The 22,366-nt window shown below is 55.5% G+C and overlaps 1 protein-coding gene across 1 annotated transcript in view; it reads left to right on the top strand.

The window, feature by feature from the left end:
* The first annotated feature begins 6,270 nt into the window (after nucleotides 1-6,270).
* Nucleotides 6,271-22,366, top strand: part of LOC119098547 (serine/threonine-protein phosphatase 4 regulatory subunit 4) — a 42,122-nt gene continuing 26,026 nt past the window's right edge. Inside the window, exons 1-13 of the mRNA XM_037221508.1 lie at nucleotides 6,271-6,377; nucleotides 6,944-7,194; nucleotides 7,834-7,907; nucleotides 8,798-8,904; nucleotides 11,902-12,016; nucleotides 12,349-12,463; nucleotides 12,959-13,081; nucleotides 13,922-14,028; nucleotides 14,505-14,702; nucleotides 15,282-15,440; nucleotides 15,867-16,049; nucleotides 16,520-16,625; nucleotides 19,021-19,146. Coding sequence (XP_037077403.1) covers nucleotides 6,283-6,377; nucleotides 6,944-7,194; nucleotides 7,834-7,907; nucleotides 8,798-8,904; nucleotides 11,902-12,016; nucleotides 12,349-12,463; nucleotides 12,959-13,081; nucleotides 13,922-14,028; nucleotides 14,505-14,702; nucleotides 15,282-15,440; nucleotides 15,867-16,049; nucleotides 16,520-16,625; nucleotides 19,021-19,146 — 1,759 coding nt within the window. The 5' untranslated portion in view covers nucleotides 6,271-6,282. The remainder of the gene's footprint in view (nucleotides 6,378-6,943; nucleotides 7,195-7,833; nucleotides 7,908-8,797; nucleotides 8,905-11,901; nucleotides 12,017-12,348; nucleotides 12,464-12,958; nucleotides 13,082-13,921; nucleotides 14,029-14,504; nucleotides 14,703-15,281; nucleotides 15,441-15,866; nucleotides 16,050-16,519; nucleotides 16,626-19,020; nucleotides 19,147-22,366) is intronic.

The raw sequence follows: 22,366 nt of genomic DNA, 5'->3' as shown, positions 1-22,366 counted from the left end.
GTGCGGATGCAGATCCGGATGCGGGTACGGACGCGGATGCGGATGCTGTTGCGGTTGCGGTTGCGGTTGCGGTTGCGGATGCGAATGCGAATGCAGATACGAATGCGGGTGCGGGTGCGGATGCAGATGTGGATGAGTGCGGTTGCGGATGCGGTTGCGGCTGAGGATGCAGATGCGAATGCAGATGTGGATGTGGTTGCGGTTGCGGTTGCGGATGCGAATGCAGATGCGGATGTGGTTGCGGATGCGGATGCGGATGCGGAGCGGAGGCAGATGCGTGTGCGGATGCAGATGCGGATGCGGGTGCGGATGCCGTTGCGGTTGTAGTTGCGGATGCGGACGCGAATGCAGATGCGGATGCAGATGCGGATGCGGGTGCGGATGCCGTTGTGGTTGCGGTTGCGGATGCGAATGCAGATGCGGATGCGGTTGCGGTAGCGGTCGCGGATGCGGATGCAGGTGCGGATGCAGATGCGGGTGCGGGCGCGGGTGCGGGTGCGGATGCGGATGCGGATGCGGATGCGGATGTGGATGCGGTTTGCGGTTGCGGATGCGGATGCGGATGGGAATGCAGATGCAGGTACGATTTGCGGATGCGGATGCGGATGCGGATGCGGATGCGGATGCGGATGCGGATGGGGATGCAGATGCGAGTGCAGGTGCGGTTGCAGTTGTGGTTGTTGTGGTTGCGGATGTGGTTGCGGTTGCGGTTGCGGTTGTGGTTTGTGGTTGTTGTGATTTTGTTATTGTTTCAAGATATGATGCTCTTAAAGGGAGTGTTCCGCATTGAAAGATATGGAGCCAAGCATCAGATATGGTGAGAAAAGCCGACTTGTAACTGTCGGTGTGTTTTTAATTGCACAAGACCGCTCCAGGCAACACAATTTCACTAGTTGGTAAATGTGCCCCTGAATACGTAGTTTCTTGATTGCGTCATTGTGCGTTTGCATGATATGAAAAGCCTAAACAGCGACTTGCTCATGCATGATACAATATAATTATACCCAGCCATAGTCCGGGCGCAGAATAACCTCTGCTCTTCACGCGCCCCCTAAGCCCAAGTATTAACTTCAGAGTTGCTACCAGACTGGCCGTGCGAGATCACCACCGTAACGGACGGGCTGACTGATCTGTGGTACTTCAACTTGTCGAGAGGAGGCGTGCTTATCAATGCGTGTGGCAGAACCCATATATCGTTATATACGGGTGCTTTGGCCTTTCTCCGTTGCCTTGTATGTTTTTCCCTGATTTTATATTGCCTACTTGCATTCAAACAGTCGGTGACTGCGCCATTCTTAAGCAATTTGATTCCGGCCTCATTTCTGTCATAATTAGCACCAATGCCCGAGTTCCTGTACCATGTGGCACAGGCCGTGGTTCGGATTCGAAACTTTGCACTGAGCGTTTCACATTTGTTGCGGACCAATCGAACTCTGATGAAATCCGCCAGAAATCGGCCTGACGTGCGCCAGCCTGAAATAATTGAACGAGCCATGTTTTACTTAACCTTCAGCACTGAATGGCCCATTGGTTGGCAGTATTCGCATGACATTTCCATGACGCTATGCATAGCTGGGTGACCTTGAAATAGTGTGCACGAAATGGTCCGCACACATTTGCGGGCGTGAACCTAAAAAACAAGAGGGCATTGGATCTTAAAAAGGGCATAACTGTGAATTGCACCGAATGATCTTCGAAAGGGCTATCACGGTTCAGTCAGAGACAAAGTGTTTCCCATTTGAGGATAGTGAGGCATGCTTTATATAGGATCAAATAAGCCCATCTGAAACTGCTTGCTTTCTTTTGAAACCAATGGAAAAAACTGCTGTTGACAACGAAATTTCCCCTTTTCTATATTATTGTTCATCTATACGTCATCTTGTTCGTCAGGATCCCTGCCAGTCTGGCTTGTCAGAATTGCCACTGTAGTAGAAGGGCTGACTCACTGCTGTTTTCTGGTGCATGTTTGTAGAACCCGAATATCGTGAATCGTTCGTATTTTGACCCTTTCTCGCGGTATTTGTGATATCTGCCAGTGGTTTTATAATTATTGAATTGCGTGTACATACTTGGTTATGGCACTTCACGTATGCTATTAGATTCCCAACCGTATTTCCGTCTTAACTAGTACCACTGCCCAAATTCCTGTGATACTCAGTACAAAACGTGGTTCGTGGTCGAAGCTTGTGCTCATTGCATTGAACTGATCGAAGACCAACTGATGTCCGTTAATGCCACGAATCGTGCTGACGTACGCTAGGCACGAATAATTCAATGGTCGTACTTTTCTAACCTTGAGCACCGCAAGACCAGTGAGGTGGCGATATTTGTGTGATGTTTCTGTTGCGTCACGCATCCCTAGGCGAATCTGAAATAGTTGCACGAAATAGTGTACATAAGTTCGCAGTTGTCAAACTCAGAAACAGCTTGGGTTTTAAGTCCGAAAATGACATTGCTGCGAGCTGCACTGAGTGGTCTTCAAAGTGTCTGTTCCAGTTCAAAGCGTCGTACAAGTGTGAAACACTGCATTCGATGATTGGGCGTCTGGCGTTGAAGGATTGTTGCTGACTGCACTGGAATGCGTCTGTGTATTAAACGGGTCAATCTAAATGGGTCACTGGGCTTACCTCGCGTTCCTGGGCCCTCTGATTGGTACCCGCCCGAGCTCACGCGGCAAACGCTTCTGCAGGAGGCCGGTCTTTAGAGCATCCGGCTTTTTCCATCCGAGTTTTTGCCCGGGAGCGGTTACGATGGCGTGGCAACGGCTCTCCACCAGCTCCACGCCAGCTCCCCGCCAGCTCCCGCCAGCTCCCGCCAGCTCCCTATCGGCTCCCCGTCACCTTCCTATCGGCTCCGTCACCTTCCTGTCGGCTCCCTGCCAGCTCCCTGCCGGTCCCCCGCCCTGTCGGCTGCCAGCTTGTGATCAGAAGAGGGATGCTGCTGGCCAGACGGCACGGAAGTGACGGCCCTTCATATGCCCGTACCGGAACTCATCGCTGCCGGTGATACCCACCAGATGTGCTCCGTGCCGACCATCGCCGCTGGCGCAGGTGGCCGGCGTGTGGTGGGCGCCGCAGTCGGGGGGAGGGGGATACGCACGACTGACTGCTGATCACGTCCCCGGTTCGTGCCTGTTTCATATGAACGCCCCACACATTCTCCTGTGTTTTGTTCTGACGTTGTAAGTGGAAAGTTTCGGACCGTTGATTCCGGCATTCTCGTTGGAAGGGTTATTCTCGGCACTGTGTCATGGGAATGGAGTCTCCGAGTCACTCCAATTCACACCCTCGCCGTTGCTGGCATAATTGAGAAACCACGCTGTGAGCTTTGTGGTCGGCCGGGCTGTGCTTCGCGTCATGTTTTCTCTTTTCTAAACGGTAATGCGGGAACAGGAGTGTGTGAGTAGGCTGTTGAGTGCTGGACACCGAGAACGATGCTATGCTGAGCTGGGCTGGACTGGGCTGGCCAGACACGGACCTGAGACGACCATACACGGACCTGAGACGCCCAGACGGACCTGGAAGGACCAGACACGGAACTGAGACGACCAGACATGGACCTGGGACGACCGGACACGGACCTGGGACGACTATACACAGACCTGAGACGGCCAGACACGGACCTGGGGACTGTTACAATCCGCGCCGGCGAGTGTTTCGGGTTCGACCCACTATCGACCAATGCGATGGATGCTTTGTGTTTCAATCCCCACCCGCGCATGACACGGAGTCTTGACGGCAACTGTATTTCTGTGCTACCACACAAAATAAGCAAAACGACGGGCTGCCAAATCCCTGCATCACTTTCCCTGTATGAAGGGAAGTGATGCAGGGATTTCGCATCCCCACATGGACGACCAGGCACGGACCTGAGACGACCAGACACGAGGCCTGGGACGACTGGAGACGGAATTGGGGTATGTCACCCGGCAGACCTGGTGCAGCTTGACGATGCTGTCTATGGGCTAGAACACTGGAGGCGGACAGTATTTGCGGAGCTAAATGAAATGACCAGGCGGAACACTTTCCCTGCATAACGTTTGCTTTTTCTGCAGGATGGAAACGACGGACTCTTACTGGGCTCTTTTTGTGAAGGTGTGTTGCATCATATCATGGGAGTGTTCGGAAATGCTGTAACTGGGGAATTTTGTGATTGATCATTTTTCATTTCGCCCCTGGTTAATGAACTAGTATCCCCTCTCGTCATAAGTATGCGTGCAACTGGATGCGTGCATGCATAGAGCATGTAAAGGCGCATGTTTAGGATGGAAGGAAAGATGTGATGATCTTTAACTATAGAAGTGGATATCCGTGGAGAAAAGTGCTGGTCACGTTACCAAAATGCTAAAATATGTCATGTATGCAATTTGTGTCACTCACCATTCACACCCGGCCGCCACCCGGGCAACTGTACGGCACGTGCTTAAGGTGACCACCATTAAGGCAGGTCACCGAGGCCCTCAGGGCTCTTGCAGATTTGACATTTTAGGAAACCCCATAGATAATCATCCAGGGAGTAGGATGCGGTGATTGAGACGGCCACGGGCCGTCCGTCTTTCAACTAATGGTGTACGCTCCCTCAGTGGTGCTCCAGCCAGGTCAGGGTCACTGTTGAAGCGGAGTGAGCCGCTCCAGCATGCTGGAACCATGTGTCCCGTTCGCTGTCAGAGTCTTGTTACCTCAGCTGCCTCCAGAAGCGCTCCAGCATGTCGACGCAGCGCTCTTTGTTGACCGTGGCCTTTGAGCCTTCTGCACATCGGGAGAAGGACGCTGTCGCCTTTGAGCTGTACAGTGAGGTCTCCAACATGGTGTCTGGCAGTTTCGAGGCCCAAAGCCTCCAGTTGTATGTGTATATATATATATATATATATATATATATATATATATATATATATATATATCGACAGTATATGAACGGTTTCGTGTGTCCATGCCGTTGATAGCTCATGACTGAGCCCCAGGAAGAAGTTGCGTGGACAGTATTCGTTATCCAATAAAAGTTTTTGCACACGCCTCACAATGCTTTGTCACACTGTCATTTTTTGTTGATTTTTTTGTGCATATCATGCGATATCATTACACTGAACCATTACCATCACATGAGTGCACAGGGCGAGGTGTACGAGTGTCACTTCAAGAGCGCAGCAGCTTCAAAAGGAAGCGAAACATTCATCGCAATCTTCCTTTGAACTGCTTTTATCGGTTTTTTTTGTCCAGCCCGCGGTTGGGCTCCAAAGCGAACAAAGGGCTGGTGCTCGCTGGAACTGGAACTGCAAGAGAGCAGGCGGGCCCGTGGTCCCATCCTTGCAAATGTTCGCCGATTGGCCAACAGTGGCGACCATCAGATGGCGTAATTAATGTATTCTGAGGTTTTGTAAATTGCTCTTACCAAGGGGGCTTTTTAAAAGTGCACTTAAAATGGTGATTTTCACACCGGGATCCCGTGGTTTAAAAATAGGAACTCCGGGAGCGGGACCTTCAATGTGGGGATTTGGAGCGGGAATCAACACCTCTAGTATGATTACGTCGGAGGTGCATGATGCTAGTTAGTAAGCTATTGGCCGATTCAAGATATCAGCGGGCCTTGATCTCGCCCTCAAGACGACGAGAGAGCGTAACCTTTCGCTCTTTCTCCTTACTGTTTGCTTTGGTGTTCGCAACTTCTCCACCTCCCGACGTTTATTTCGCCTGGAGCTTAGTGTGTGATTCTTTGTGCCTGCAGTGACGGTTAGTGTAAGATTAGTATTATGTGATGTTCTGAGTTTAACAGAACAATTGTAACTTTGCTGGAGCTGTGGTAGACGTAAATATAAGTGGTGATTAATGACCGAGGCATGCGGAGCAGAACGGACGTAACGTTAGCCTGACGTGACCTGCAGCTTGTAGGTGATGCCACATCACATATGCGGCCGGCTGACATCGACGGGCTGAGACCAATACACTAATTACGACCAAGATAACTTAATCACAACACTGCAGATGATCATTGTCCGGCAGGTTACGCAATGCTGACCTGTTATTCCTGTAACACTTGTCTAAAATCCGAAGTCCAACCCACTCACGACTTGTAACCAGAATTTTCGGCACTCCGAAATAATTACACAGCCTAGACTGTGATTCCTCCCACTCCAGTGGCGTTGAAGTGGTTGGTATCAGCACGTGGCATGCGCCGCACTGTTCTGCTAGCGTTCGTCAACACGCTTCTGGCCGGTTGCAGGCCGTCGCCTCGGCGCCGGCTCGAGCTGCCGCCGCCCTGTAGGGGTCGCTAGTGCCGCGCTGCCAGATGCCACTGCCGCTGCCACTGCGGGTGGGTCTGGACGGCGCGCCGTCGCGGCCGGCGGCCGAGGGCGGCGAGGCCCTCTGCGATGTGGCCGACAGGTGAGTCCGTCTGCGGGTGGGCCGCCGGCACGGGCCGCGTGCACCGCCCTGCACTGGCTATTGCCGGCCGGCATGGGGCCGCTTGCGGCACTCTCTGCCGCCTACTGCCGGCCGCTAGGCGCCCTGCAGCGAGCTGATACCATAGTCGGTCGGCGAAAGTGCATCGCCTCCGATCACTGCGCAGTCCATATTATGAACAAAGCTTGACCGTACGGGTAAATAAGATGTGAAGTTGGAGGTGCAAACTGCAATACGTCAGCCCCCACGGTCAAATCTGAGGCAGGCCATGTCAGTTGCTTGTCTGTGTCAAGGCCGACCATTCCGATCGCGAGCTGTCCATCGTATCACTATATCAGCGCCTGTCACTGCCTTCCTAGTGTAATAGGATCACCGTGTGGTCGGCGCCAATATGCTAACCGCCAGCGGACTGTGCACCAGTTAGGCGGCCCCATGTCACTGCCAGTGCAGGCGGGCGGGACCGGTGCGCGCGCCGTGGACGATGGGCGGACGGCGCCGGCTGTCCTAGCTGGTGGTTGCCTCAACCGGCTGTGTCCTGACGCCGCCAGCTCGGGGGACGCCGGCCAGCGGCTGTCGGCGGTGGACGCGCTACCGCGCCTGATGGGCGCCGACCCGGCCGGCTGCCTGGCCGAGGTGGTGCCGCGGCTGACGCTGGCGCTGCCCGCCTCGCCGCCCGACTTCCAGCGGGCGGCCGGCGCCAGCTTCCTGGCCGTGCTTCGCCGCGAGCTGCTGCCCCAGTCCACCTTCACGCAGACATTCCTGCAGAGCATCCTCATCTCCGTCGACAGTAAGGACCCAGGTCAGTAGCGCCAGACTGCATTCCGGCTCATCGTGAGTGATATGTCGCCAGCCTGCAGAGGGCCGGGCTGGACCCTGATAAGCTGGATCAATCGGACCGATCTGGGCGCACCACAGGGAATGCACGCCTGTCGGCTAGCGCGAGACAAAATTACAACGTGCCTACATTATGTGACCTTTTTCGCGTGTTGGCTATTTATTTCTATATCTGCTATGTTTTCTTGTGTCATTGGCTGTCGCTACGCTTTTACAGGTGTTGCTTGACTCGAGACAGCTGGCGCACTCATTTCGTCCTCGCCTCGACGCACTTAACTGCGGAGGGCCTTCAGAGTGTCATTTTGATGCGGCTTTTCTTAATGGCTGTTGAGTGCTCTGTGACGCGACCAGCGTCCGACACGTCGCTGCTTGCTGCGATCGCCTCGCCGGTTTTTGGTTACTGCGTGTCCGACGCACATTCGGTGAAGACGTCTGAAGTGTCTGACGTGCTTGAGCTGCTCCTGTCGTGGGCGAGACGTCTGACGCGTCTGACGTTTCAGCTGCTCCTGTAGTGGTCGAGACGAGAGACGTCTAACGTGTATCAGCCATGGTCGACACGTCTCCAATGTGTGACGCGTTTCTGTGCCTGTATGCTGTGTTTCAGTGGTGGCTGCCGCCTGGCTAGAGACACTACTGGACGTCATTGACCTTCTACCCAGTGACGTCATTCAGCAGGAGGTGAGGGCGTAGCGATGTGGGTCATTTTTCAGACCGTCTCGGTGCCACTGCCGCGCTGCCCGTGACGCGCAGCCGCCAGCTGCTGCTGCGCTACGCAAACTGCTGTGTCGTGGGCTACTCGGCAAGGCCAGTGATTCGACTGACTGACGGACGGACAGGCAGACTGACGGACAGCCGAATAAACATGACGTTCATCAGCGGTGGACGTGGTGGGTGGACATGTATTTTGTCTATCAGTCGTAAGCAGAGCATATCTGACAGCACTGGATTCAACTAGGATCTAGTGTGACGTTCTGACAACACGTTGCGTGTGTCGTGACAGTCATATGATCCATTGCGAGGGGGCAGATGAAGGCGAAGATGCTGGCTGGTGATGCAACAGATGTGGCTAGCAGTGTTCTTGCGGTGCTTTAGTGTTCACGCGTGATGCGAAGGATGTAGGGGGTAGGATACGGACGACATCCTGTGCTCAGCGGGCCGGGCAGATGGCGCCACGTGCTGGGTTCATGGTAGAGGGGGGCGTGATTGGTGGTGCGGCTGGTGCTGGTGACTTCAGTTGGCGTGGCTGACAGATGGCGCAGCGGGCACTGATGACCGCTCAGTTGGTGTGGCTGACAGATGGGTGCTGGTGGCTGTTCAGCTGGTGTGGCTGATGTGCTGTTCAGTTGGTGTCGCTGACGGTTGGGCGCTGGTGACTGTTCGGTTTGTGTGGCTGACAGATAGGCACTGGTCGTTGTTCGCTTGGTGTGACTGACAGATGGTGCAGCAGGTGCTGGTGACTGTCCAGTTGGTGTGTCTGATGTATGGTGGACCTGGTCGCCAGTAGGGCGGTCTGGTGGCGCAGCACTGTGCCGACCGTGTGTGACGGCGGGGCGGGGCGCTGCCGGCAGATCCTGGGCGTTGCCGTCGAGAAGAGCCAGCTGAGCCACCCGGCCTGCTCCCGCGTGGCCGGCTGCAAGCTGATCGGTCGCATGGCCTCCAAGTTCGACCCGTACACGTGAGCCGGTTGCGCGGCCGTGGGCCTGCTGACGGCCGACACCAGGGACCGTCTGCTCGGCCGTATACGGGCTGCAGGGCTGGGATTGACCGTCACCGATCGACCACCAAAAGTCGCAAATAGCAGCGTCACATGGCATGCTTTGATATGAATTCGTTCATACGGCCATCTTCTAGGAATTAGTTCCTAGACCTTTGGCTGGATCGAGCTTATGGTTTTTGCGGTATGTTTCTGACATTTTCCAAAGCTGATGTATGGTCTTAGGGCATTAATATCACCCCAAAATTCATATCAGGTGTAAAGATGCAAAGTGCTTGATGCCATTGAGAGCTTGTTATTTCAATATTGGGACGCATTATTTGTTTTCGATGTCATAAAAATAGCATGTAGGTATCGTGACTTTAAGTTACGTTATCTGCCTTGGCCTGATCACGGTGAAGTTATTGTTTTGGAGGCCATGAAGTAAACCTGAATGCATGGCATTTAAACTATGGAAGTATGCAGTTATGGATCCCCATGATTTTTCGTGTTTATGTCTCGTCAGAACGTTACCTGTGCCCCGAAGGAGGCGCGGGTTGCCCAGGGAACATGTACAGCTTTGGAGCTATTTTGAGCAGGCAAATGAACAGGAACGTCCGATGACTATTTGCGAAGAGTATGCAAAATTGGGGTGATCAGCTTATAAATTATAATATCTGGCATATTTGTTTCACATCTGTATGTCAGCATCCACGCATCGCAGGGTGCCTTGTTTTACTTTAACTAATTAACTTTAAAACGGCCCTTGAAAACGCACTGAACTGGAGTACGAACGGTTCGTGGATTTGATGTCAGGTCGGCGCTGGCGTGGTTTTATGATAACGCACCAGCATATGGTTAGACTGCCTAGAACGATGTGGCCGGTCGTGAATGGGAAATTTGAAATGCCAGCGAGTACCTTGGCAATACCGTTAAACAGGGATCATTGAAATGCAGGAAGGACTCGCGTTACCGGCTGGATCCCCTCGGTGACTCGGGTCGCCTGCTGCGTCTCCCTCCGTGACTCGCGTTACCGGCTGGAGTTCCTCCGTGACTAGGGTTGCCGGCTGGGTCCTCTTCGTGACTCGGGTTGCCGGTTGGGTTCCCTTCGTGACTCGCGTTGCCGGCCTTGTCCCCCTCCGTGACTCGCGTTGCCGGCTGGGCCCCCTCCGTGACTCGCGTTACCGACTGGAGTTCCTCCGTGACTCGGGTTGCCGGCTGGGTCCACTCTGCAGAGGACAGCATACTGCAGAAGACGGCTGCTCACGGGGTGCCGCCTCGCCGCTGCTCTGGACAGGCGGCTGTGTTCAGTGTTTAGCCACGGGATGGGGTACGGCGGTTCGTACTGGCGTCTCGCAAGTTCTGACGGGCCGCGGCGTCGGAGTTACTATGCGGCACAAAGCATACACATGGCCTATCGCTGTGTTGGTTTCATCGGGCTTCATCGCAAGAGGGAGCTATCCGCCGGTTAATGAGGACGTCTTTATGTGCCCAACTTGTGGATGGTCAGTGACAAAATCATTGGAAGCCTGTCTCAGAGACTTGCAAGAGGTGTGGCAGAAGAGATAAACATGTCACGTGAGTCGCCTCATGTATCCTCCGGTTCCAGTTGGCCTGAGCCCAGGCCAGGGAAGCGGGAGATTGATGCTACCTTTAATTAAGAGGCCCTGGAGGGCTCTGGCCGAAACGTTAATGCCTTCAAGTGCGTAAAAATGCCAGAAAGTATACTTTTAGTGGCGACCATCACCGTCTTACCAGTGCTCCTTAGGTGCTCTAGTGTTGAAATGCTTGAGGTGGGACGAACCATCCAATGCTCTTCCAATGTTCGTCAAATATGCGCCTACCAATGCCAGTGTACAATGGATTAAAGCACTACGTCCTTCGAGGGGGAGGGGGGGGGGGGGGGGGGAGGGATATGCAGTAGGTGCACGGTGCTGGATACTTGTCGGTCCGTTTCCAACACAGGGTATTGCAAAAGCCTTCTTCAGTGCGACTTCCTTCGGAAGCTATTTGAGCGAAAATAATAACCTCACTTCGTTCAGACATTAGGCCAACACCCTCGGCAAACTTGCGTACCAAATGATTTGTAGTATTGTGACAAGACGTGGTGATTATATATATATATATATATATATATATATATATATATATATATCTGTCACCCGCGCCCCTCATCAGAGGGATGTTTTCGTGCAACGAATTGCGGCACCAGTGATGTTAAGCCCGCTCGTCCAGCAGGCGTTCTGACACTGGCACGACCACGAGGGCGGCGGGCCGTTATTGCCCCATGGGGTAGTGAATGTTGGTTATTCTCAGCATAAGAATTCACCACTGGCGTGAAAAATAGCTGTTATTAACGGCATTCCTTAACTTATAATATTTCCAATCTTTCGCACTCAGTACAACATTTTCATCTGCAGGCGTTTTGATATCAAACAATTTGCCCAAAAACGTTAATTGTAGGCCATATCCTTAGCCCGAAACGAGGCCATCCTCCAACTTGTTTTCATTGACAGCCTTGGTTGGCAGCCTGCGGCCCAATTTCTCATTACAAAGCGGGGAGCGTGAGATGTCGCACTCTCCCCGGCGCACATTCCAGTGCGCTGGCTGACGTTATCTTCGGTGTCGAGCTAACACGCAGACTGGAGACGGCCCGGTGGCCTGTCCTGCGGTAGCCGACCGGCTGGGCGCGCACCGGCGGCCGTGCTGAGAGCGCCGGCGGCCGGGCTGAGAGCGCCGGCGGCCGGGCTGAGAGCGCCGGCGGCCGTGCTGAGAGCGCCGGCGGCCGGGCTGAGAGCGCCGGCGGCCGTGCTAAGAGCGCCGGCGGCCGGGCTGAGCTCGCCGGCGGCCGTGCTGAGAGCGCCGGCGGCCGGGCTGAGAGCGCCGGCGGCCGTGCTGAGAGCGCCGGCGGCCGGGCTGAGCTCCCCGGCGGCCGGGCTGAGCTGTCGTGCCTAGTGTGGACCGTCCTCTCTGCTGCAGGATCCAGACGGAGCTACTGGCCAGTGTCCAGTCGCTGTGTCAGGACGTGGACTGCGATGTGCGCGCCGCCATGTGCAGCCAGCTGGGCGCCGTGGCGCACGGCTTGGGGCCCCAGGTGAGGACGGCAGGCGACGGCCTTCCCCCCCCCCCCCCTCCCCACTGCCGCTTCCAGTGTGATGGGCGGAGTTATCAACGTGATTGTCAGTAAAGCTGTGCGATTACCAGCAGACTGTGCATTACTAACAGGCAGGCTGTGTGATTACAAACAGGTAGGATGTATGATTACCAACAGACTGTGTAATGACCAACAGACAGGCTGTGTGGTGACCAACAGAGACAGTGTATGTGAGCTATGTAGCACGGCACCGTCATGTGTTACATTGCCGCTTCGTCCGGCACCATCAGTGTAGTGATGCATGGTGATAAACTGTTGACCTGGGATTTCAGGAGACGCGCGCGGCCATCATTCCGGAGCTGGTGGAGCTGGCCAGTGACGAGGAGGTGACGGTGCGTCTCGCCGCGTTCCGCACCCTGGTGGACATGCTGGACATCTTGGACGCCGGTGAGGCTCGCCGGGGGATGCTGAGCCCGCTTCGGTGCGAGGGTGTGCGCCGGCGGGTGTTGCTACCAGGCACCGGCTGTTGGAGGAACTTGGCAGGCTGAGACGGTTGCTTCCCAGCATTCTATCCCATTTGCCTAAAGGTTATGCACCACTGTTAGTTGTTTCAACATTGACTTACCGCACCCGCCGTTGTTCTTGCCTCCAGAAGATGAGGAGAATGGCGTCCTTGTGAAGTTTGCTTTCTATATCATTATCTATAGGTAGGTTGCGGGGCTCGGTTGTTGACATTTGTTTCACCACGTGACCGCACCCAGTTCGTCAGACTTCCATACATCGCCACCAGCGACGTCAGCTGGGTGTCATGAAGCGCGTGAGCAGGTGCGGGTGCCAGTGACGCTTGGACTGACGTCTGTGGGTGTTGTGTGTGCGGGGGATTGGCCGGTGTCTGGAGCCTGTGCGCAGCTGCTGGCCTGACGCCGCCGGCGCCGTCCGCAGAGACGTGCACGCAGACTATCATCCCACTGGCGACCAAGGTGTGCGAGTCAAGCTACGAGACGCGTGACACCTCACTGCCCGTCATCGCCCGGCTGCTCGGCAAGCTTTGCAGCGGCCTCAACGGTGGGTCCCCGCAACGCCGCTTGTCACGCTCCCCCGCGTCACACTCCCCCCTGGCGTCACGCGCCGGTGTCGCTGTTAGAGCCGCCGTCACGCTCCCCTTCGGCTCCCCTCCGGCTCCCCTCCTCCGAACGTCAGCACTGGTGGGCCGCAGATCCTACTGACGTCTTTTGTCACTTTGTTGTGATCTGCGGCGAATGCCCCGGTGTTTTAGCGTGGTGGTGTTGTCTTCGGTATTGCTTCCGTCTTATCCCAGCGTTGCTTTTGGCCTCTAGGCACAAGGAGCAGCAAGGAGCAACTGGCTACAGTAGGAAAATTATGGCGCAGTCTGCGAAACGTCTCATGTAGCGTGGCGTTTGAGCTTCAATTTTTTTAAAAAATACCGAATCATTCAGAATATTTGCATGCTTTGCTGTGTGCACGTGCGCAGAATATGTTGCCATGACTGCGTGCGATCGGGGCGGTGAACCTTCATATGCGTATAGTCCTGCTCCACTACTCTCCATCCCCATCGATCGCCCGCAAATGACCACTTTGCTGACGAGTGGGCTGTAGTGCGAACGCAAAGCAAGTGAAGTGGCAAGTTCCCAATAAGCAAGTTGCCCCCTGTAGACTCGGAATGATTAGCAGGTACCTGCAGGGGGAGCTCAACTTCAGGGGTTTGTACATCAAGCCCTGTTGACATTTGCACAGCCTCTGTCTGCATGAAAGTTTGCATAACCTGTCAGAGTTACCAAGTTAAGCCCCTGGTGCCGCTCTGCCGATGTATGCTACGGCGCGTCACGCGTCAAAGCCCTGGCTGAACAACGGGAACTGACATGAACACGCTTCTCGCATCGACAGGCTACCTCAGCTCCGAGCAGAAACAGACATTCCTGGACTTCTACAGCAACGTGGCGCGCCTGAAAAACCTGCACAAGGCAGCAGCAGCGCGCAACGAACTGAACCCGGTACGGCTCTGGAGAAGAGGCAGGGGTGGGACGATGGCATGGTACGGGGGTGCGGCTGCTCTGAAGCCGCTCCGTCACCAGGTGTCGGACCTAGTACGCCTGCCGTATCGCTCTGCTGCCGTCACCAGATGATAACATAGTGTGGACGCTGTATCATTCTGCTCCCGTCACTATGCATCGGCCCTAGCGTGGCAGCTGTATCACCCTGCTCCCTCACCAGGTGCCGAACCTAGTGTGGGCACTATCATCTTGCAGCTACACCAGATGTCGGGCCTAGTGTGGACGCTGTGTCACCCTGCAGCTATACCAGAAACCAGATCTGCTGCTACACCTGATGTCGGACTTAGTGTGGACGCTGTGTCACCCTGCGGCTTCACCAGGTGTTGGACGCAACATCACAGGTCTGCTTGCCTCATCTCTGTTACCAGACGTCGGACCCAACTCAACAGCTGTACCAACCCGTCGTCTGTCTCCAGATGCCAGACCTGGTGCCTCAGCTGGACCCGAGCGAGCGGTACATGGAGTGCTGCGAGGCCTGCGCCTACAACTTCCCGGCCATGCTGCTGCTGGCCGGCGGCGACCTGAGCCGCTCCAACCTGCACGCCACCTTTACCGACCTCGTGTTTGACCCGCACGGACCCGTGCGCCGCGTGGTCGCCGCCGGATTCCACGAGGTGAGTGGTGCACATGTGACTGGTGTTGGCGTGCCTATGTGTCGGGTGCGGCGGCTGAGATAGAGGGCTCGTGAGGCGTCAGCGGGCCTGGCGGACCGCGCGGTGGCAGAACAAGGCTGCCGGCGGCGGCTGCCGCCAATAGCGGGAGGTGGCCAAGGCGGCCAATAGGCCAGGGAGGTGGCCAATAAGAAGACCGCCCAACAGTGAGTAGCGTGCGCTGTGCTGCGAGGAGGATGCGCTGCGGTTGACAGCGTTTATAGCCCATGGGCAAGTGTTTTAGGGCTTATATATATATATATATATATATATATATATATATATATATATATATCTAATGCACAACTGGCGGGCGCTGCGTGGGACGGAGCTGTGGTGGCCAACTAACGCCACCGCAGCCCCATCCCATGCAGCGCCGTTGGCACACCACCGCAGCCCCGTCCCACGCGGCGCCCATTAGCTCACCACCGCAGCCCCGTCCCGCACGGCGCCCGTTAGCTCGCCACTGCGACCCCATCGCCCATCATCGTTAAGTGAAACAGGGTCGCTGGCTGCCAGGCTGTCGACACGTCGCTCCGCCAGGTATGTCGTCTGCTGGGTCCCAGCGTGCACCAGGTGCACTCGGAACTGGTTCACCTGCTGAAGGACGACAGCGTGGAGGTGCTGGCGGCGCTGGTGGAGCGGCTGCCGCTCACGCTCGCCGCGTTCGTGCGTCACGGCGTGCTGGGGCCAGCCGCCAAGGTGAGAGCAGAATGTGCCCGCCCGTCGGCGGGCCGGCGGGCGCCGGCCGGTGGTGTGTCAGGGGGTGGCCGCTGGCGTGTCTGGCGCCGTCTCGGGTGGTGTTGCGCAGACACTCTTCATGGCTGCTGGCAGACCTCAGCCCGCTTCTACTAACTACACATAAGAAGCCTTGTGGCATTGCTCTCTACTGTTTTTTCGAGCCACTTGTACGGGTGAATCGTGCTTCGTTATGCGTTGCCGTCACGCTGCATTTGCTATCGTTGTGGCATGTCTGCGGTCACTGAGTCCCACTTTTACAAATGTATTGGCAGGCGAGCATTTGTACGTGGTGCGCCAGTGGCGCTTGTCCCGAACTGCACGAATAAATCCTGGTGGTGGAGTGAGCGTACCTGTGCGACAGCTTACGTGTGGGCATCCCGCTCTCAGCCGGAGCTGGTTGCTGAGCTGACTGCGGCGCTGATGACTTCCGAGTGCGTGATCGCCAACACCACCCGGTGGCGCCTGCATGCTGGCCTGCTGCAGCGGCTCAGCAGTCTGGCCGAGTGCTTCCCGGCCGACCACCTGTACCATTGCTGGGTACCCACCATCTTCCAGAAGCTGCACACCGTGGTGAGACGCCACCGCGGCGCGCTGCTGCGCCAATCAGCCGGCCCGGCTGCGCGCGTCCAACCTCTGGCGTCGTCTCGACGCAGCCGGCTCTTGCCGCTTGCTGATGGGGTCTTCTCAATAGTTATGCGTTGTTTTAACGGTTTGTCGTTGTTACACTATCTTGTATGGCCAGCGTTTGTTGTGGGACTCTCGGAGATACCTTGAGCTTTTGCTGGGCTCTGTCTGGATTGGTTTGACTCTTGGTATTTTTATTGGCTTGTGGGTAAGGGTAGTTCCACGTAGGTTTGAGCGCCTATGAACACGTGATGCTGCGACGATTGCTCTAATTTTTGTTTCATTACGTGACCTGGTGTGGGCCGGCCCCCGATGCCGCGTGTTGCACGGACGCCACTGTGACCTGGTGTGGGCCGGCCCCCGATGCCGCGTGTTGCACGGACGCCACTGTGACCGGGTGTGGGCCGGCCGGGCAGCGGCCGATCCCCTGCCGGCAGGCGGCAGCGCGGACGCTGCTTGTCTTCCTGCAGAACGTGCGCCAGATCGAGCACCGTCAGGTCATCTGCGCACGCATCGGCGAAGGTAGGGGCCAGGGCGGGAGCTGCGCCGAAGCGCTGCCTTGCCCACCAAAACCCTGCCTATGCCGCGCACCGGGCGACACTCCCCTTATGCCCTGTACCCACCCGGGCCCTCCGTTTGCCGCGCACCCACCAACACTCCCCCTATGCACTGTATCCATGCCGTACTGCCCCGATGCCCGCAACCACCTGGACCCCCCCCCCCCGTGCCCTGCACGCATCCGAACTGGCAAAGGGGGGAGGGACTGTGCCACTCCCACCGACACTCTCCCTGTGCACGGTGCCTGCTGGCGTTCCTCCCGCGCCCTGCACCCGTGTGGCGTATGAAAAAGTGGCATGCATGCCACGTTCCCCCTTAGTATCAACCTTTGTCCCGTGTGTGTAAAAAACTACAGGCAGTTAAAAATGTCGAGGCAGACAAATGCTATTAAGAATTGAAACCAGCGTACCATCTTTTCATACGCCACGCAAGGAGATCTACTCGTTTGCGGCGCGCTTAAAGAAGCATTTGTTTTTTTCTGGTCTCCCCCCAGTGCGAAGATTCGTTCTCTGCCGGTACCCACCGACATTCCTCCCGCGCTCTAGTCAACCACTCCTCCGGCCTGCCGCGGCCTGCACAACTGACACTGCTACCGCCACCTGCACACACCGACACCCCTGCCGCGGCCCACATGCACCGACACCCCTGCTGCGGCCCACATGCACCGACACCCCTGCCACGACCTGCACACACCGACACCCCTGCCGCGGCCTGCACACACCGACACGCCTGCCGCGGCCCACATGCACCGACACCCCTGCCGCGGCCTGCACACGACACCCCTGCCGCGGCCTACATGTACCGACACCCTTGCCGCGTCCTGCACACGCCGACACCCCTGCCGTGGCCCACATGCACGGACACCCTTGCCGCGGCCTGCACACACCGACACCCCTGCCGCGGCCTACATGTACCGACACCCTTGCCGCGTCCTGCACACACCGACACCCCTGCCGCGGCCCACATGCACGGACACCCCTGCCGCGGCCCACATGCACGGACACCCCTGCCACGACTTGCACACGCCGACACCCCTGCCGCGGCCTGCACACACCGACACCCCTGCCGCGGCCTACACACAACGATGCCCCAGCCGCGGCCTACATGTGCCGACACCCTTGCCGCGGCCTGCACAACACGCCGACACCTCTGCCGCGGCCTGCACACGCCGACACCCCTGCCGCGGCCTGCACACACGATACCCCTGCCGCGGCCAACATGTACTGACACCCTTGCCGCGGCCTGCACAACACACCGAGACCCCTGCCGCGGCCCACATGCACGGACACCCCTGCCGCGGCCTGCACACACCGACACCCATGCCGCAGCCCACATGCACCGACACCCCTGCCGCGGCCTGCACACACCGACACCCCTGCCGCGGCCTACATGTGCCAACACCCCTGCCGCGGTCTACATGTGCCGACACCCGTGCTGCGGTCTACATGTACCGACACCCCTGCCGCGGCCTTCATGTACCAACACCCCTGCCGCGGTCTACATGTACCGACACCCCTGCCGCGGTCTACATGTACCGACACCCGTGCTGCGGTCTACATGTACCGACACCCCTGCCGCGGCCTACATGTACCAACACCCCTGCCGCGGTCTACATGTGCCGACACCCCTGCCGCGGTCTACATGTACCGACACCCCTGCCGCGGCCTACATGTACCAACACCCCTGCCGCGGCCTACATGTACCGACACCCCTGTCGCGGTGTACATGTACCAACACCCCTGCCGCGGTCTACATGTACCAACACCCCTGCCGCGGCCGCTACCTGGCTGATGTGCTACATGCGCTCTGCAGTGGAGCTGCCACTAGACGCCTCCACGCTACCACCACGTTCACAGCCAGCCAGACCCGGCGCTCGCTATTTCCCCAGTGACAGATCAGCGTGGTGGCCAATCTCGTGTGGTATTTGGACGCGTTCGATGCTGAAGCGAGCGTCGCTTTTAAGTTGGAAGTTCCGTCCAAAAGTTGCTGCTAGTTTTCGAAGCTTGTTTGCGCCATTGCGTTTACATGACAGGGTGGGGAAGGTTACCGTTTGTGGGGCTTGGGATAGTTGGGGTAGGAGCCAGGCGGAACGAGCGGGAGAGCTGTGAGAAAGGGCCTGTATAAAGCTAGAGATACGGACAGAGCTGGGGATGGGCGCGACGCGTACATGCAGCCAGCCGAACGCCGCCGCGCTCTGAGACAGGTGCTGAACATGTTGCCGAACAGGTCCCCAGGTCCCCATACGGGTCCCCACGGCCGGGACCTGATCTGTGTCGCTGGTCAGCGGGGACGGCCGGGACCTGATGTGTCGTCGGTCAGTGGGGACGGCCGAGGACCTGATCTGTGTCGCCGCCCGTAGAACTCGGCCAGAACGACAGCTGCCACATGCGCAAACTGTACCTTGACATCTGTGGCATGGTGCTCGACATCTTCTCCAAGAGTTTCTTCAAGCAGTACTTCTTCATGACGACGCTGGCGCTCGTGGGTACGTCATGAGGCAGGCAGCGTGCCGGGTGGATTCGCGCTTGGGCTGTTTTAAGTTTCAAAGACTAACATTCGGCCTGAGGCGTTTTTGGTTTCCGCTGGCGTATCACGTGGTCTTCACTGCATTTGTTTCCTTTGTTTGTAAATGCGCCATGCAGCTGCCACATTTATTGATACATGCTCACGATTGTTGTCTCCGTTGTCGTGTCCTGCGTTTCTTTGTGGTGCATTAATGTCATTTGCAAGGCGGACTTGTGTCGCTCTTTGTACGTTAATATGGAAATTAACACGCTGACCTGGGTCATCATTCACAAACCACAAACGAAATTATGCCATGCAAGCCCCGCGGTCGACGACCAATGAGGGCCAGCCCGTTGTGGGCTGTTGGCGGATTTGGTTAGCGCCCCGGGCGGCACGCTCGCCTTGCCGAAACCCTGGGACGCTCAATGTGGCTGGGCGACTGAGAAAAGCGTATGGTGTGTCGCCCTCAGTCTGTTCTGCCTCACTGGCGTGTGTCGCCCTCAGTCTGTTCTGCCTCACTGGCGTGTGTCGCCCTCGGTCTGCTCTGCCTCACTGGCGTGTGTCGCCCTCAGTCTGTTCTGCCTCACTGGGGTGTGTCGCCCTCAGTCTACTCTGCCTCACTGGCGTGTGTCGCCCTCAGTCTGTTCTGCCTCACTGGCGTGTGTCAGTCTCAGTCTACTCTGCCTCACTGGCGTGTGTCGCCCTCAGTCTGTTCTGCCTCACTGGCGTGTGTCGCCCTCGGTCTGCTCTGCCTCACTGGCGTGTGTCGCCCGCAGTCTGTTCTGCCTCACTGGCGTGTGTCGCCCTCGGTCTGTTCACACATAAAGACAAATACATCTGGCCAACAAAGAGCCTCAAGGGCCGTCGAGGCTGGCCTACTTCAGGTTCCTTGCACATCCTCGAAACTAATCTTACCACCTGACCTACATAAATTTAGCTATGAAGGATGTCTTTAAACCGATAGAACTCGCGCGAACGATTTTTAAATGTTGCCACAGAGGGACTTCCCACAATTTCGTTTGGCGGAACTTTTCAATGACGCACTTCTCTTCGACAAAATGACATCTGCCTCTTAATAGTCCTTTTCCTACCCTTTGCCAAACATAACTGGCTTTCTTTATGTCTCGACCTGATTTCCAGCGCTCCATGTAGAATTGTCTTGTCTATCCCTTTTCATAATCTTGAATGCCTCTATCAGACCCCCTCTAAATCTACCATATGTCAGTGGATACAAATAGAAGGCTCTAAGCCTGTCCTTATATTCTAGATCGCCAGCCCCATTTATTTTCTTAGTTGCTTTTTGCTGTACTATTTCCCGCCTATCTATGTATTTTTGGAAGCATGGGGACCAAGCCTGCACACAGTACTCGAGGTGTGGTCCGACAATCTAAGTATAACTTTTTTACAACATTCCTGCTCTTGTAATGAACATTTCTGTTAGCAAGTCCTAGCATCTGAAGTGAGTTGCTCCCAGCGGTCGTACATTGATCTTCAGCCTTTCGATGCCTGGTAATCATAGCTCGTAAATCCGCTTCTTCACCTATCTAGTCTAGCTCCCGGCCACTCATTTTATGGCTAACGTTCTCACTGCCAAAAGTACCCAAATGCATCACACTACACTTATCATAATTGAATGACATCTGCCACAGAGAAGCCCAGTTAATTAGTTTCTCTAAGTCGAGGTGATTTTGGCTCACCAGGGCGGTATTTTTTGACTCCCCTACCTATTAAGTATTGTCAGCGAATTTTAGCACCTTACCCTCTAATCCTATTTCAATATTACTCATAAAAGTAAGAAAGAATAAAGGGCTCAGCACCGACCCCTGTGGGATTTTCCACCATCCTCCACGAGCTCCCACTGATATTTTGCACCATTAAACGCTACTCATTGTTCCCTGTCTACCAGCCAAGCCCTTACCCAGCCCAGAATTATTCCGTCCATGCCATGCAATTTTAAGCGATATAGCAGATGCTGGTGTGGCAAACGCCTTACTAAAATCTAGATAGACATCCAAATGATCTGAGTAGTGGCATGCTCCATGAAATGCAGACAATTTGTCAAACAACCAGAAGGAAAACCATGCTGACCTCTTTTTAGCAACTGATGTGTATCTAAGTGGGACTGAATGCTAGCCTACACACGCGCTAAGGTGGGGGTGGGAGGGGGGGGGGGGTCATTCTGCCCCCCGCAAGGTTTTTCCGGGACGGTTTCCGAACGGCGCGGCGTAGCCGCGCTAAATTGTGCATAGCTGTATAAAATTAAATAGCGGATCGTTTGGTATCCAAAATTAGATGTACCTTGCAAGGTTGGCTGACCTACGGCAGGTCAATGTCAATGTGTCTAGCAGTCAAATTCTAGGGAATCTTTCAATCTTTGCAACAACTGGGTGTTAGACGAAACCATTCATCTCTGATATACTCTGTTATGCAACACCACAATCGAATGAACAAATTCCATTGACCTAGGGTCAGGTATGAAGGTCATTCCAGGGTCGAAACCAACCTGTTTATTACTTTAGGGCTTGTGACCAAGGAACCTCAAACTCGCCAGTCCTCGGGAAGCTCCGAGGAATTCAATGGCCTATGAAATGTTTGCATAAGAGAATAGGCTTAAGCGCTAGCGCATGGATTCATGACTGCCATATATCTGGTCAGGTCCGGCCGCTTTATGTGATTTCTCTCAAGCCATCCCGCGCCATACTCTCAGTCACCGTCAAATCTACAAGACTGCCTGCAGTCAGTTTTAGCCCATTACCAGGGAGATCACGCAAAGTCTCCTTCGTAAAAATTGAATAAAGCTGCCTGTTAAGAGCATCTACAATATCCCTATCCTCTTCTAATGATTCCATTTTCCTCGAAAGCGCCGACATAGAACCCCTTAGGTTTGAATTGGTAGTAGCAAAAATATTTTTAACGTCACCAGAGTGTCTGCTACCCACAATTCGGATACTCTGGGCGCCCCTGATTTCCCTCTTAAGCCTTTTTTCAGTAGTTCTACACACTGCCTTGGTACTTTCCGTGCCGTGCACTTTTTGGCAATTATAGGCTACATTCTTCACCGCCATCAGATTGCTCATTCGAAGTGTCAACAATGGGGACTTCCTAGAACCATTTTCTCGCATTTTCCTGAACGGAATGCATCTCAGCTGACATATTCGAATATTAAAAAAAGACTAAAGGTTCGAGAGTTATTCAGTTAG

Source organism: Pollicipes pollicipes, unplaced genomic scaffold (assembly GCF_011947565.3).
Source record: "Pollicipes pollicipes isolate AB1234 unplaced genomic scaffold, Ppol_2.1 Scaffold_2555;HRSCAF=2994_pilon_pilon_pilon, whole genome shotgun sequence".
Lineage (NCBI taxonomy): Eukaryota > Metazoa > Arthropoda > Thecostraca > Pollicipedomorpha > Pollicipedidae > Pollicipes > Pollicipes pollicipes.
The sequence above is the reverse complement of the archived record's forward strand: the minus strand, read 5'-3'. Positions and strand labels throughout refer to the sequence as shown.